The 13,323-nt window shown below is 46.7% G+C and overlaps 2 protein-coding genes; both read right to left on the reverse strand.

The window, feature by feature from the left end:
- The window catches only part of GSTUM_00000347001 (uncharacterized protein), a gene marked incomplete at its 5' end in the record, with an annotated part of 1,900 nt that extends 1,813 nt beyond the window's left edge, over positions 1–87 (reverse strand). The window contains one exon of the mRNA XM_002835470.2: positions 1–87. This exon is cut by the window's left edge and continues 1,016 nt beyond it. Within this exon, the coding sequence (XP_002835516.1) occupies positions 1–87 (87 nt within the window).
- Positions 88–6,493: 6,406 nt separating this feature from the next.
- On the reverse strand, positions 6,494–7,945 carry GSTUM_00000349001 (uncharacterized protein). XM_002835471.2 has 4 exons: positions 7,595–7,945; positions 7,441–7,550; positions 7,030–7,390; positions 6,494–6,972 (listed from the first exon to the last, which is right to left on the reverse strand). Exons 1-4 carry the CDS (start codon positions 7,748–7,750, stop codon positions 6,697–6,699), a joined length of 903 nt encoding a protein of 300 aa, XP_002835517.1. The 5' UTR covers positions 7,751–7,945; the 3' UTR covers positions 6,494–6,696.
- Between the last annotated feature and the right edge of the window lie 5,378 nt (positions 7,946–13,323).

Genomic DNA, 13,323 nt, shown 5'->3' on the forward strand with positions numbered 1-13,323 from the left:
CCAGGATGGCATTGGGGTGAGATTGGAATGGACTTTGAGGGGGGGAAGGATCTGAATTGGGGAGATTTGGAGTCGAAGGAAGATCATGAGTTGGAGGATACGGGGGTTGAGTTTGATATTTACGAGGAAAGTTAGAAACATGAAATTGATATTACGTGATAAATTGCGTAATTTTCTTGGCACGCCTCACCTTATTTTAACCTACTAGCGGGAGGTCCAATTGAGCATTGAGCGAGTTAATACGGTACCATACCCACCGGCCTGGCATAAAACTCGGAGATTATCTCTTAAATTACATCTATCGATGGAACAACATAAGAGCATGAATTAAGAAATAAATATAAACTCAAAAAACAGATAATTGACGATGTAAATCTGAGGCGCCTGTTATTCCAAAACAGTACAACCCTACCCCGCACGGTCCCCAGTTCGCCCGAAGTTCTCAATGGTATAAGTAATTTACGGCGAAAAACTCGCGAGGTTCATGATATTGAAACATATTACAATGCTAACTTGTGGTCACTCAGCTGTAGTGATTATGCGATACTTCAGACCCCAGCCATATACTCTCCCCGAAATATTAGATATTCACTATCACACAATAAACCACCCCCACCCCTCAAGCCGCACTCATAAGAAATTTATAGCCTTCCCGAAACCCCAACAAATTATTGTACCAATTCAACATTCAACCTACACTTTGACAGAACACCATGGCCCAGACTACACATGTCAAGATCGGTGACAGCAGCGCCGGCTCCGGCAACGTAATAGATAGCTTCAACGTCTACAAGTCAGACGAGGATGCACAGATTATGCGCTGGCTCACTCCACTAGAGCCAAATAACAGACATGAAGGCGCGCGGTTAACCGGATCCGGAACTAGTCTTTCCGTCCGTTAGCAATTTTTCGCTTCCCTCAAAGGACCGTCCATTTACCTAAGATGGGTCTTGCCCACTCCGCGATCCCAGCTGCGGAACAAGACAGCCTTATCGGCACCACCCCCACCCACCCCCCTCACCACTCGCGATATTCACCTGTTTCCAAAAGCCGATGCGTGACACCGTCAAACCGGTCCTTGAGAACGCCGTCATGTCTGTTATTTGGCTCTAGTGGGGGGAGCCAGCGCATAATCCGTGCATTCTCGTCGGGCTTGTCGAGGGTTGTTGTTGAAAACTACCTATTATGTTGCCGCAATCAGCGTTGCCATCGCCGGTCCTGACATGTGTAATCTGGGCCATGATATTCTGTCAAAAGTGGAGGTTGGAAGTAGGAATGGTATAATATGTGGGGGTATCGGAGGAGTTTATATGAACTTCGGTTGGCACGGCTGAAGAAAGCGGGGTGATGGGGCTGGTTGTGTCATTCATACATGATATCCAATCATTTGCCGAGGGTCGATGACTCATATGTGACATGGAGGGGTACAGTACTCGTACCTTGGTGGGGCCCGAAAGTTGGTGAGGCTACAAAATATCCGCTACCCGAGGTATTATTGGCAAAGATGAGGGAGTACTCGTACCGTACTCAAGTACTGTAAACAAAGCCTGTGCCCCCCCCGCCACATGGAAAATGAAGAAACCCTACTCGAGTACCGGTAAGTCCCCATGGGACTAACCGCACATTCTAGGCCGAGAAAGACAACACTAAAACTGGCTAAAAAGGCGGCAAAGAAGATATCTAACTAGGGATGGGCAGGAAGTAGCAAGGAAATCATTGAGGTACGGTAGACCCCGTCGAAAAGAGAGAAAAAACACGGGGGGAGCCATGTGGTGGGCCCGAAGGCCAAAGGAGGAGCTGCTAACACAGGCCCGGAGGGAAGCCTGTACGAAATTCATCTGAGCGACGTACAGTTAGTTACAGAGAGTAGTGCGTTGTTTCGATACCGGGAACCTCCTAAGTATTATCGTAAATCCCATACTAAAGGGGGCTATATAAGCGGCTCCGAGATTTTAGGGTGAACGAGGGACGGCTGGGTGGCGTTGCACCGTACTCGTACTGTACTGTACCGTACTGTACTCTTCCCCACCAATGCGTACTGTACGGTACGGTACCCCGTCACCATAACTAGATTTTCCGCGAGCCCAACCTTATGTATTGCATATGCGCTTGTGTTCCCTCTAATATCTAGTAGATTTGCATTTTCAGTTTCCCGGCTATATTTTTTGCCGGGTGAGCTGTTCGAGTCTAAATGCTGATAGGTTCGGGGCTGTGTGCCGGGAGTGCAGGGTGTCGTATGGTGGATCAGATGCCCCAGCGACTCGGCAGAAGTGTTTGTGATCTAGGATCTCGGTGATCGCACTATAGAGGGCTAGCTGAGGGGGAGGACGGTGCGATTTCGAGGTTGAGAGATGTCGGCGACCGACCAGCGAGAGTAACCAAAGATTAACCGTGCCAAGGTTCCCACCACTTTGAATAACGCTAAGCGACCTCAAAAGCAGGTGGCACTCCGAGGGAGTGCCTAACAGTTCAACGATAGTAACAGTTCAACGATAGAATTTTTACATAGAATGAAAAAAGTGTATTACAGAACGCCCAATTTCACAACTCAACAGCTTTTGCAACTTTTGCCTTTTATTTTTCTCCTTTACCGCCTTTCTCATTTGCTTTGAAATCTCCTTCCACTCCCGCTTAACCTTGTTATCCACTGCTCTCTGAATATTATTGAGCATGCGCGGGGCTTTCTCAAGCTCCTTCTCAACACTTTCCAGTTCTTTTTGAAGAACTATCGCCCGTGCCTCATGAGCGTGGAGGACCCCACCCTTCTGAAGTGTCCGGTGACTTCGTTTTTGGCACGCAGTTCGTGCAAGCTCCGCTGCTTTCGTATTCTATAGGTGCTCAAGTGCAAGACCCACGCTATGTGCTTGCGCTAAGCTTCGCTTCAGATATTTCTGAAGGCTTACTTGTGATGTTGGAGAGAGGTCTCGAATGTCAGTCTGTAGTGTATCGGCATGGTGCTTTAGAGAGCGTAAGGTTTTTGGTGTTGACTGTGTATCCTCAGGTCTTGGGGATGGAGTTCGTGGCTGTTGAATATCAATTTCTTCAATCTCTGGTAGCTTTGCTAAAACAACATCGGGGTTGAAAGGGACAAGGCCTGTTTTTTTGAAAGCAGAGAGGATTGTCATAAACTTCCAAGTTTGGGTACGAATGGATTCGATGGCGGAAAAAAATTCAACTTTGTTGAACTCTGAACACCCAGTTCATGTAGCTGCGTCAAGTGCTTTGGCATGGTAATGGTTATACGATTGGAAAATGATGACATCCAATGGTTGTAGGAAATGCGTACAATGAGATGGTAGACAAATGAGGATAATCTTATTGTAACGTGTTCGCAAGGAGCTAATCACGTTATCGGTAATAGATACGATAGTTGGCAGGTGGCCTGCTCTTCCAGAGAGGACGCGAGAGCTGAGAACTAACGGAGGCTTCGAGGGTGTACTGAGGAACAAAGAAGTAACCGTTCAACCAAGTATATTGAAATACTGTCTGTCGAAGTCTGCCCTTTCTATCATAGAAACAGGCGGTTTTTAAATACACAAATCTGTTCATGTCTTAACATGAACGAAACTAATCAATGGTATCAATCGATACACTTTGGTAAAACTTCTTAAGTATCAAAGCGATACTTAAAACAAAACATAAAACAAAACCAAGTATCAAATGATACTTAAAACTAACCAAGTATCAAAGCGATACTTAAAACAAAACATAAAACAAAACCAAGTATCAAACGATACTTAAAACTAAACAAGTATCAAAGCGATACTTAAAACAAAACATAAAACAAAACCAAGTATCAAACGATACTTAAAACTAACCAAGTATCAAAGCAATACTTAAAACAAAACATAAAACAAAACCAATAACCAAGTACCCGTACCGGCATACTTGTTCTGATCACAAAATAAAATTCTGATCACAAAATGTAATGAACTGCCGAGTACAGTGTGAATCGTGACCATCTAACAGAAGTATTCTCCATGCTCTGACCTGCCAGTGAGCGGAAAACCTCTCAAAATGGTGAATCCAATCAAATGCTAAGCGGTCATTTGTATAGCCGGTCTCCGACATGCCAACAAAAAAGTCGTCCAGAATTTCGGTCTTTGTATACCAATCCTCCATATGCATTGCACCAGGAAAAATAAGCCTACGAGGAAGTACTGCACCATCACCACTCACACACTCAACAACAGTTACTAATTCTCTATTACTAGAGCTCCCTAAAAACAGAGGCCGTTGTGACTCGCGAGTCACAACCCACTGGTCTCTACTAATACCGATCTGGAATCTGGTCTTATCGAAATTGTAGGTATCAGCATCCTGGATTCCCTTCTGTTCTTTTAATTTCTGAAACTACTGAAACTAGTTGCTTATGGTATCACAGTTATGAGACCGTTTCCGATTAACATCTAGGATTTTTGGCCTCCATATGCTGTATTCGGGATGACGTGTAAGGAAGCGATGAGTCCACATACTGCTCACAACTGGGAGTGGTATGGAATCACAATGAGTTGATGCAAGTACAGAGTTTGCATAGGAAGCGATATGACAAGACCGTGCCGGAATTCCAACCTCGTCTAGCTGATTCAAGTATTGACATAGACCAAGCTCCTGGTCTGATGTAAGCTTCCAGTTTGGTGACTCTCTTTGCTGGTGTGACTGACGACCTTTCCAGCGTTCACACAATCGCTGCTCTGGAACATCATACTCGCGTGCTAATTTAACGATATTAGGGTCTTCGTCATCAAAAACTTGGTCAATTGCATGCTGGATTCTGGCTTCCTTGGTGGCATATTTTTCGTTGGACATGTTGCTGCTGGGTTTTGAGAAAAATTGAAGGATTCACGATGGGAGGTGATGTGATGATTATTCTATCGTTGAACTGTTACTATCGTTGAACTGTTAGGCACTCCCTCGGAGTGCCACCTGCTTTGGAGGTCGCTTAGCGTCATTCAAAGTGGTGGGAACCTTGGCACGGTTATGTACGAGTACAATAACAAGGATAGAATATTTTAAACCGTGATCACTTTTGAACCGGTAAAACTACAAAAACGGAGGATATATTTTCCGACCGGCGGAACAGCGAAAAAGGAGGAACAGGCGAAATGGCTACAACAAGTAAACGACTAAGGGGTGAAGAACTAAGACGGGGAAACCGCAACTATTAGTAAGGCAAAGAAAAACAACAAATCACCAAACATACGACGTTTCGGAGAAGGGTGGAAGAAAATCTCTATTCACCCCGACACATCTACTCAACTACCGCCCTCTCGCATGATCGCATGACAACTCGACTGGTTGATAGTAAAGACAGGAGCAAATGTAAATCACAACAAAGACATACTCAAACCTCTCCATCAGTCGCCCCCCATATCCACTCTGTTCTATGCGTATATCCCTTTCCCCATTGCACGCTCAAGCTAACAAAACGAAAAAAAGATGCTCCACAAAGACTCCGGCGGTACATGACCTCTACGCAGTCCCTTTAACTCTCTCGTTTTCTTAATCCAGTTTCCCGCTGGTGCACATATTCCGAAGCGCATTGCCGAACACTGCATTCGAACAAACGAAGAGCTGTTGGAAGTGGATGCTGCTTGGCATGCTCGTTTGCGCGATACCCGGCTGTCAATTGTGCGAGTGGCCATTCACCTTTGCTGCGCTTTTTGCGGGCCCATTGTCAGCAAACCCACAGTTGGTCATTACCCCCTTGTCAATCATCCATATTTTCAACGAGTGATGTTGAAAATGGTGGTTGAGTAACCGTACTTGGAGGCTACGGTAGTGCGGGTATATGTGAGTATGGGGATACATACGCAGTGAAAATTTCTCACTCCTATGTTTCTCTTCTTGTGAGACAACCTTCTTCACTCACTTCATTCCTGTATGCAACTCTCTTACTTCTCTTCCTGCCATCCATCTCATCTCTCATCTATGTTCGTGTCCTTGTCTCCTCTCAATACAAAATTCTATCAATTCCTTTCGAGCCACTCCTTTCCACTGCCCAAACCCCAATATCGATCATTGCCTTTGTATTGACTATCCTCGCCAATTTCAACCAATTCCAACAGGTACTGACATTGGTTGAACGAGTAATAATACATGACCCTTAGTGATCCGTAGCCAACACCCGCCCCCACCCTAGTATTATATCATAAAAATCTTTTGTTTTTTCATTTCTTTAATGCGGGGGGAACCCCCTTACCGCAGCCCCGATATGGTCCGTCCCATATCCGATCTCTCAGCCTTAAATTAACGCCCCTTGAAGCCTGGATGGCAAACGGGTATATTAAATTATATTGAACCCTCCGCTCTATTCCCCCTCAATCCTACAGCACTACTTCCACAACCACGACAATTAAAGCCTCTGGAGACCGCACAGCATTCTGTTTAGAAGGAGTTCTGCTCTTGGACCACCTCTCCGTATCCTACAAATTTCTGTTCTTCAAACCACCCTATCAGCGCAATATACCCCCCAAAAGAGAACGTAGTTATGATACTGCATCTTCTCCTCCAGAGTGGCACACAGGGTGTTTAACGGGTTACCCCTTGGTATTATCTTAACCTCACTGAACATACCCAGCCACCTCATTCCATTGACGATACGTTCTTTCTCCTCATTGTCCTTGAATCTGGACTTCGAAGAAATGGCCCGAATGAGGTCCTCTTCCTTCTCGGAGGATGACCCAAGGATGTTTGCTAGAGCGGTCTTCCACGGAAGAGGGGTATCAGAAGGCTTAAGAAAGGCAAGAGGCTCGTCAGATAGGAATCCAGTGTCGACGAGAGTACGGACAAATTCAGGGAATCCCTGGTAGCGGAGAGTACCACGAATGACAATTTGTGCCTCGGGAATGGCATACAGTTCCTTGTACACGGTGGAATCGCGGTTAGGATATACGCAACGAATGCAAAGCCCTGATAGATGAGGTATGGTTTCGCAGTCTCCATAAGCCTGGTTCCATCAATTTCCTCTACCTGAAAACGCGCAAATTAGCTCAATTCTAGAAATAGGTTAACTACAGAAGGCTCCACATTTCCATTCTTGTAGTACTTTGCCGAATTACGCAGGGCAAGTAGGACGCCACGAGAAGACCAAGAGAATTTGTAACAAAGAGGATTCCCCGAGGCCTCGGGGGCCGGAAGCCCACCACAGTAAGAAAGGAAGCTCAAGATCTTGCCACCCTTGGAATGAACATCCTTGGCGGTCTTGACAGCGTACAGATGGTCGATACCAGGGTCGAGACCAATCTCATTCATGACTGTGATACCGGCATCCTTGGCCCCTTGGTCAAGCTCTATCATAGCAGGGCTCACATAAGAAGTAGTGACAATATTCTTCCTTTCCTTAATAGCAGCTTTAATAACCTGAGGGTGGTAGACATAAGGAACCAAACTTAAGAATCTATTAGCACATGCGAACCAAAGATCCCTAAGAGAACACACCTGATGACAATATCGTGCGTTGCAACTTCGGCCTCCATGGCGTCGGTATTGTTAATGTCAAGCGAGATGGCAGTTGCGTGTCTGACACCTTCAGCCAGTTCCTCAGCAGCCTTGATATGACGGCAGGCTTCTCACTCATGGTTAGCATATGTACGCATGTATCCCCAGTCAACTGGGCAATGTTTTCCAGATACTTGCCAACAGTGACGGCGACGTCAGAGTCCGATAAGGCACCAAGACACCGCCCCGCGACGAAACCGCTGCCAAGAAGAAGGACTTTGGAGCTATTCGATCGGAGGATTGGAGTCATCGTGTAGTCCTTGAGTACGGGATTGTTGTTGAATTTTAATGGACGAAAACTGTCGAGGTTTGAAACTTATTCTGCTCGAAAGAGACAAAAAAGGGTTTGGGAGGGAATGAACAAATGGATGGCAGAATAGAGGGAAGACAGAGAGACAGAGAGACGTACCGCCCCTAGAGGGCGCACCAACAATCGTGTCCAGACTCCGGAGGGAAATTCTCTTAGGGAAACGGCGAGTTGGCAGGAGGGGAGCACGATTTTTTTATTTATCAAAGCCTATAGCAGTCACATACCACGTCGACTTCTCGGATGAACACTCCCGCACAACCAACACAAGCCTGGAGCGCGTGTTCTGTACTTGTACTGTTAACCCCTGCTATAGTCCTTGCGCACCTAATTTATGCGGGGGTGGTCCCGGATTCCCCGCGAGTCATATGAATTATCCCTCAAATGCCACAGTACGTCTAGTCTAGGACGGTGCTCGAGTAATGTCAGTATGTCAGGTAAGGATCGGAAATCGTTGAAAATCAACCGAAGCCAACAGCAGAGAATCAGGGGACGGGGGAGCAGATCCACACAATTCCTAACAATACCGGCTTTTAATCTTCATTTGCGCTTTACTCCGTTAGATTTTTATAGTTAAATTATTTCAGCTATCAAAGAATGTCGGTCCTACCCCGTCTATTATCGGTGTTTTATCGGTTTTGATCTAAAATCATGTTGAGCTTTTATGGACACTCTGGAAAAGTGCCCGAGGTTGCGGACGGACGGGCAGCGGGGGTTGTGGCTGCTATCCAGAATCTTGGCATGCGTAATGTGTCAATTGACTCAAAACCGGGGTTATCACATACTGGTAATGCGTAAGCGGGATCTCAATCAAGATTACCACCTTGACTGACATGATCGGGGAGCCAGTGCCCTAGGTGGTAGGGAACGCGTTGGAAGGGAACTGAGTGGCCTGCTTGCCTTGAGGATAAGTTACCCTGCTATATTGTGTATCATGGCGCAACAAAAGATAATGCCATTGTCTGATGGCTAACAACAAAGCAACTCAGACCCAGAACACAGCCTCCTTCCCCCCCACAAAACGTCCGCGATCTATTACACCTCCTTCATCCTCCCCCAAATGCTACGCACAATTCATATGGCTCCTCCAAACGACCAGCATTACACCGACCATTAGTGCTACTGATACGCGGCTACCACCCCCCCCCCCACCGAACCACGGCTATTCAACGCCATGGAGCCACCAACCGTCCCGGGCAGGGCGGGTGGGGATAACAGGTCATGGTGTCTGTCTTTCATCAAGACGGCCGTCCTAGGGGTTGACGCCCGGGCCCTACCGTCTTAGTACAAAATTTAATGACATCTTCCGGCGGTTATCTGCAGGGCACGGCCATTACCGGCAGGGCCCGTCCATCTGTCTCGGGGAGTGGTGTGGACGGTCGCCAAGATGCCCATCCGCCCGGGGCATCCTCCCATGCCCCGCGATCCGTCCCGTCCACACCAGAAAACAGGAGGGATGGACGCTTGGGTTCTCTGCTTTAGCCTGGGATACTTGTCGCACGACCAGATATCTCAAGTTGCGAGCAGATGATGAAGGCATCTTAATCCCTGCCCGTGTCCCTCCCAAGAATGTCCAGGCCTGGAAGGGGAAGTATCCAGAAGTTGTGGAAAGTACAAAAATACGCCACGAATACAGTTTCTCTCTCCTTCTGGTCATTAAATGCAACCCAATGGCAACGCATCATTCGTGGCAAAGTTTTTTTTAAACATAGCGTTATTGGTTCTCTGGTCGAAAAACTTGGGAGGTCGCAGACGATGAAGCTGGCCGTGGTTGGTTCAGGCGCAAGTATGTTATCGACCGAATACCGTATAAACTCGTGCTGTCCACTATCTCTGCCTGACCTTTAATCTCCATCAACCTCGCCATCAGTCCAATATTGGTTTAATTTGACAAGTTCCCAAAATTGCGAATAACGGTCCATGTGGTCTAACGATCATGCCTGACCCCATGAAGAAAATTCCAATCCCTCAGATGGTCACTGGCCCTGAGCCCGGAGATTAGGTTCCTGGCAGAGAAAGTGGATAACACAAGTTTTTACCGTAGTCTTTATGATCTAGCTAACCGTTTTTAGCGTTTACTAGTTTCACGGGCGATCGGACTGGGTCCACCGGAGAGCTTCCTGATGCATATGTGAAGCTCCGCAGTGCTAGGTTTTGCCGTGCAGTATGCGAGGCTGGTTGGAGTGACGCGAGAGATTGATGAATGACACGCCTCTAGCTTCTATACGCCGCCCGAATTGTAATTCTTCTTCCATTCACGAAACGGCCACAAAGCATTTCCTTCAGGCCTCAAACCCGGCGACTCAGGATGAGGTTATGAGCCACGGGGGCCCCAGCAAGGAAGAAGCTGTCCTTCACAGCGTAGATCATGCAACGAACGCAAACGATTTGGCAAATAACCTAATGGACCTCAATCTCCGAGAGAAACTCAGGAATCTCCTGCAGTGTTCCCGACCGTCCCAGGCGTCACGGGCAGGGTGGGTGATTACGGTAGGGAAAGGACGGCAGTCCTGGGGGTTGACGTCCTTGCCGGGCCGTCGCCTATTGTCGCGTGTAGGAGCCAGGCATATCCCACACCTTGAGAAACCTGCAGGGCCCGCCTGCTCGTACGCACGGGGAGATGGGTGGACCGGACCCTTGGGTTTACTGATCTCCTAGTTAGCCACTTGCAGGTAACCCTAGAGATCTACCAAGCAAACGAGGATAGCCAAGATGTACAATTATTTGGAGCAACCCTACTCCGGCAATCGGTTGTGGAGGATCGAGGCCTGCAGGAGTTTGAACCCACAATGAAGGATTTCTCGATGACTGTGCCCCCGTAGGCCAAAACCCTCGAGGTTGTATAAGGTTTTGTTTAGAGGAACTGCGGGATTCCGTCAGAGATTCAATACTGGACACAGAGCATCTGCGGGCAATCCGCCGTTCTAAGAAGCTACTGACCAAGGCTGAGGTATGGGAAGTGGGGGGAGCGGTCGCTCAGTGCAAACAGCAGCGACTGGCTGACTCTGTGGCATAAAACTAGCAAGAGAGTTTGGTATGGTGGTGTTTGCAAAGGACAAAAAATGTCTTTTTTCCCGTTCAATTGTTTTTCTCTCGTATTAGTGAGTTCTTGTCTGTTTTCCTCTGCACTACTTTATCATGGCAATTTCTGTCAAATCCTGAAAATAAGAAAGAAATACCAATTCAACCACCGCCCTGAGCAGCCACCAGCCTCCTGCTGCGACAGAGACAACCACATTGAGCTATGCAGTTGAAAACATTTACCAACCAGCTTTTTCGACCGGAAAGCCTTTGCTGTCTAACGTACCAAGCTTTTCACATACATAATTGACAGACCAACTCGAAACTCGGTACGCGGAACAGCGTTTCTTGAACCTGGGGGCTCAGTGCCTCTTCTCCGTCTTCCTCTATGATAGGATACATTATAGTGCCCTGCATAGATAGACGCTACAAAGTGAAATATTGCAAAAACGATAGATAGATAGCCAAACGAGACAATCACCCCTAACACCAGAAGATATTGAATTGGTAAATTGCTTTTGGGGGTGTGTTGGTGATTTTGCCATCGTGATTTAAGCCGGATTGTGGGAGCAGCTATCAAAAGGAGAAGAGGGAATGAAACGAGACTAAATGTATCTGATAATGAAATGCAATGCAATTGCCATCCATACAGGGCGTTCAGGTAGGAATCATCACTAGTTCCTATATATATCATTGCGATAATATCCGCGCAACCCTGAAGTAAAGACTAGTGCAACAGGACCTGTCAGGGAAGTGGGACAGGACGGGGTATTAATTTTTTGCGTTCATCTTTCTTCCGTTTCCTCATTTAACCAATTGTTCTACCTTTCTATATTTCATGAGCTAATTTTTCCTATCCTATATGCTGAGTAACCTATGTCATCATCATTTCCTAACAATTCTCGCTATTTTCCTATTTCTGTTATTGTGATGGAAATATGGAGAATGTTGGTACAGTCAGTTCAGAAATGGGAAATAGGCTTCCTGGTTGATATTTTTAGCAGAACTGGAATAGAGGATGCGAGTAGGCGGCTTCTTAGCAGCATTACGCTATTCTAGAGAGTGCATGTGCTGATATTCACTCTGAAAATAATACTTTTGCTTGATGGGGCCGTGGACCTTATTCTGACCGCCCCGCTGATATGCAGTGATCCCAAGCGGCCAGTCCGTCCGGCTTTGGATGCGGCCGGACTGACCTAGGCTTTTTATTGACGGCTTGGCCGGACCGCGGGAAAGCGGCTTTTCAACCAAAGCCTGGCCCGGCCTGGACATCTGGCCGCTTGGACCAGGGTTGCGCCAAGCAATTTGTGAATCTAAGCGATGAAACTAAATCTCCTAGACTTACTTGAGTATCTCGTTTAAAAAGTCACTTCCAAGTACTAGTTTATGATCTAAATTACCCATCTCTAAACCATCACGGTCGGATAAATTAACAGTGTTGGGTAATATTAGAGAAGAACTAATATATCGGCAGAGATATATTTGACCGAGGAGGTTGGCGAACTGGACGAAGTATTGGATTGATGATCTTGCGGAAGGTAATCAAGCATGCAATAGTTGAAGAGATATGAGTATCATGGTGATTGATCAGCTGGTGCCATTTAATTAGCAGTTTAAGCGAGATTCACGGCACTGTGATCGTGGTATTTATACCCATATCAGCAACAAAAAGCATCAAGATGGCTGGCCCTTCGCAGATAACTTCTGATTTTCAGGGCACCTGGCGGCTTTACCTGGGCATCTGGGGGCTTTGCCTGGGCATCTGGCGGCTTTGGCGGCCGCCCAGAATTTCGACCAGACTGGCTCAGGCTTTTTAAAACCGCGGCCGGACTGGCCGGACTGGCGGCTCATGGTCTGGACTGACCGCTTGGGATCACTGCTGAGTCTACAAACCCATTTCAGACCCAGATAGATATCCACCCTGCAGGAATCAATTGGCCTTCTCTAGTCCTCTGCTATAGATCTCCATCCAGCATGGTCTTCCTTCAAATGGCAATAATTATCAGGGTGAAATGTGTTATGAAGACAAATGCTATAAAGTTACAAAATGATATTTCTGGAGATCAGAGGAGTAGTCAGCTGAAAAAACCTCATGTTCAATGCTCACCTATATTATCCATATGTTCTCCATCGTGGAACTGTGGTACTATCTTAGTAGGACAGCACAAGAGTGTCATATGTTGGAAGGATGACGCTGTGGGAGGATCTGAGGGATTGTCTATAGTTATGGGTTCAAGGTATACTAGATAGAATAGCTAATAGTAACTGTGATATCCGGTGAGTGACATCATGTTCTGCAAATGACTATCATATCCGGTGTTAGTGTGCTCTGTGGTACACGATATGTAGCCACATCAGATGTGTATATAGTCTGCCTGTTTTCTCTCCCTCCAGAGGATGCGTTAGATAGAAAAACCATACAGTGTGAGCGAAATTTCTGAGTTCCGTGTTATTACTTTTTCAATCGTCTACTACTGCGCCATACAGACACTGCT

Source organism: Tuber melanosporum, assembly GCF_000151645.1.
Source record: "Tuber melanosporum whole genome shotgun sequence assembly, scaffold_109, strain Mel28".
NCBI lineage: Eukaryota > Fungi > Ascomycota > Pezizomycetes > Pezizales > Tuberaceae > Tuber > Tuber melanosporum.

Coding starts and splice junctions, on each gene's coding strand:
- GSTUM_00000349001 (XM_002835471.2), bottom strand. CDS start 7,750: ATGACTCCAATCCTCCGATCGAATAGCTCCAAAGTCCTTCTTCTTGGC. Junction 7,391..7,440: donor ACGCACGATATTGTCATCAG/GTGTGTTCTCTT, acceptor TAGATTCTTAAG/TTTGGTTCCTTATGTCTACC. Junction 6,973..7,029: donor AGTACTACAAGAATGGAAAT/GTGGAGCCTTCT, acceptor GCGCGTTTTCAG/GTAGAGGAAATTGATGGAAC.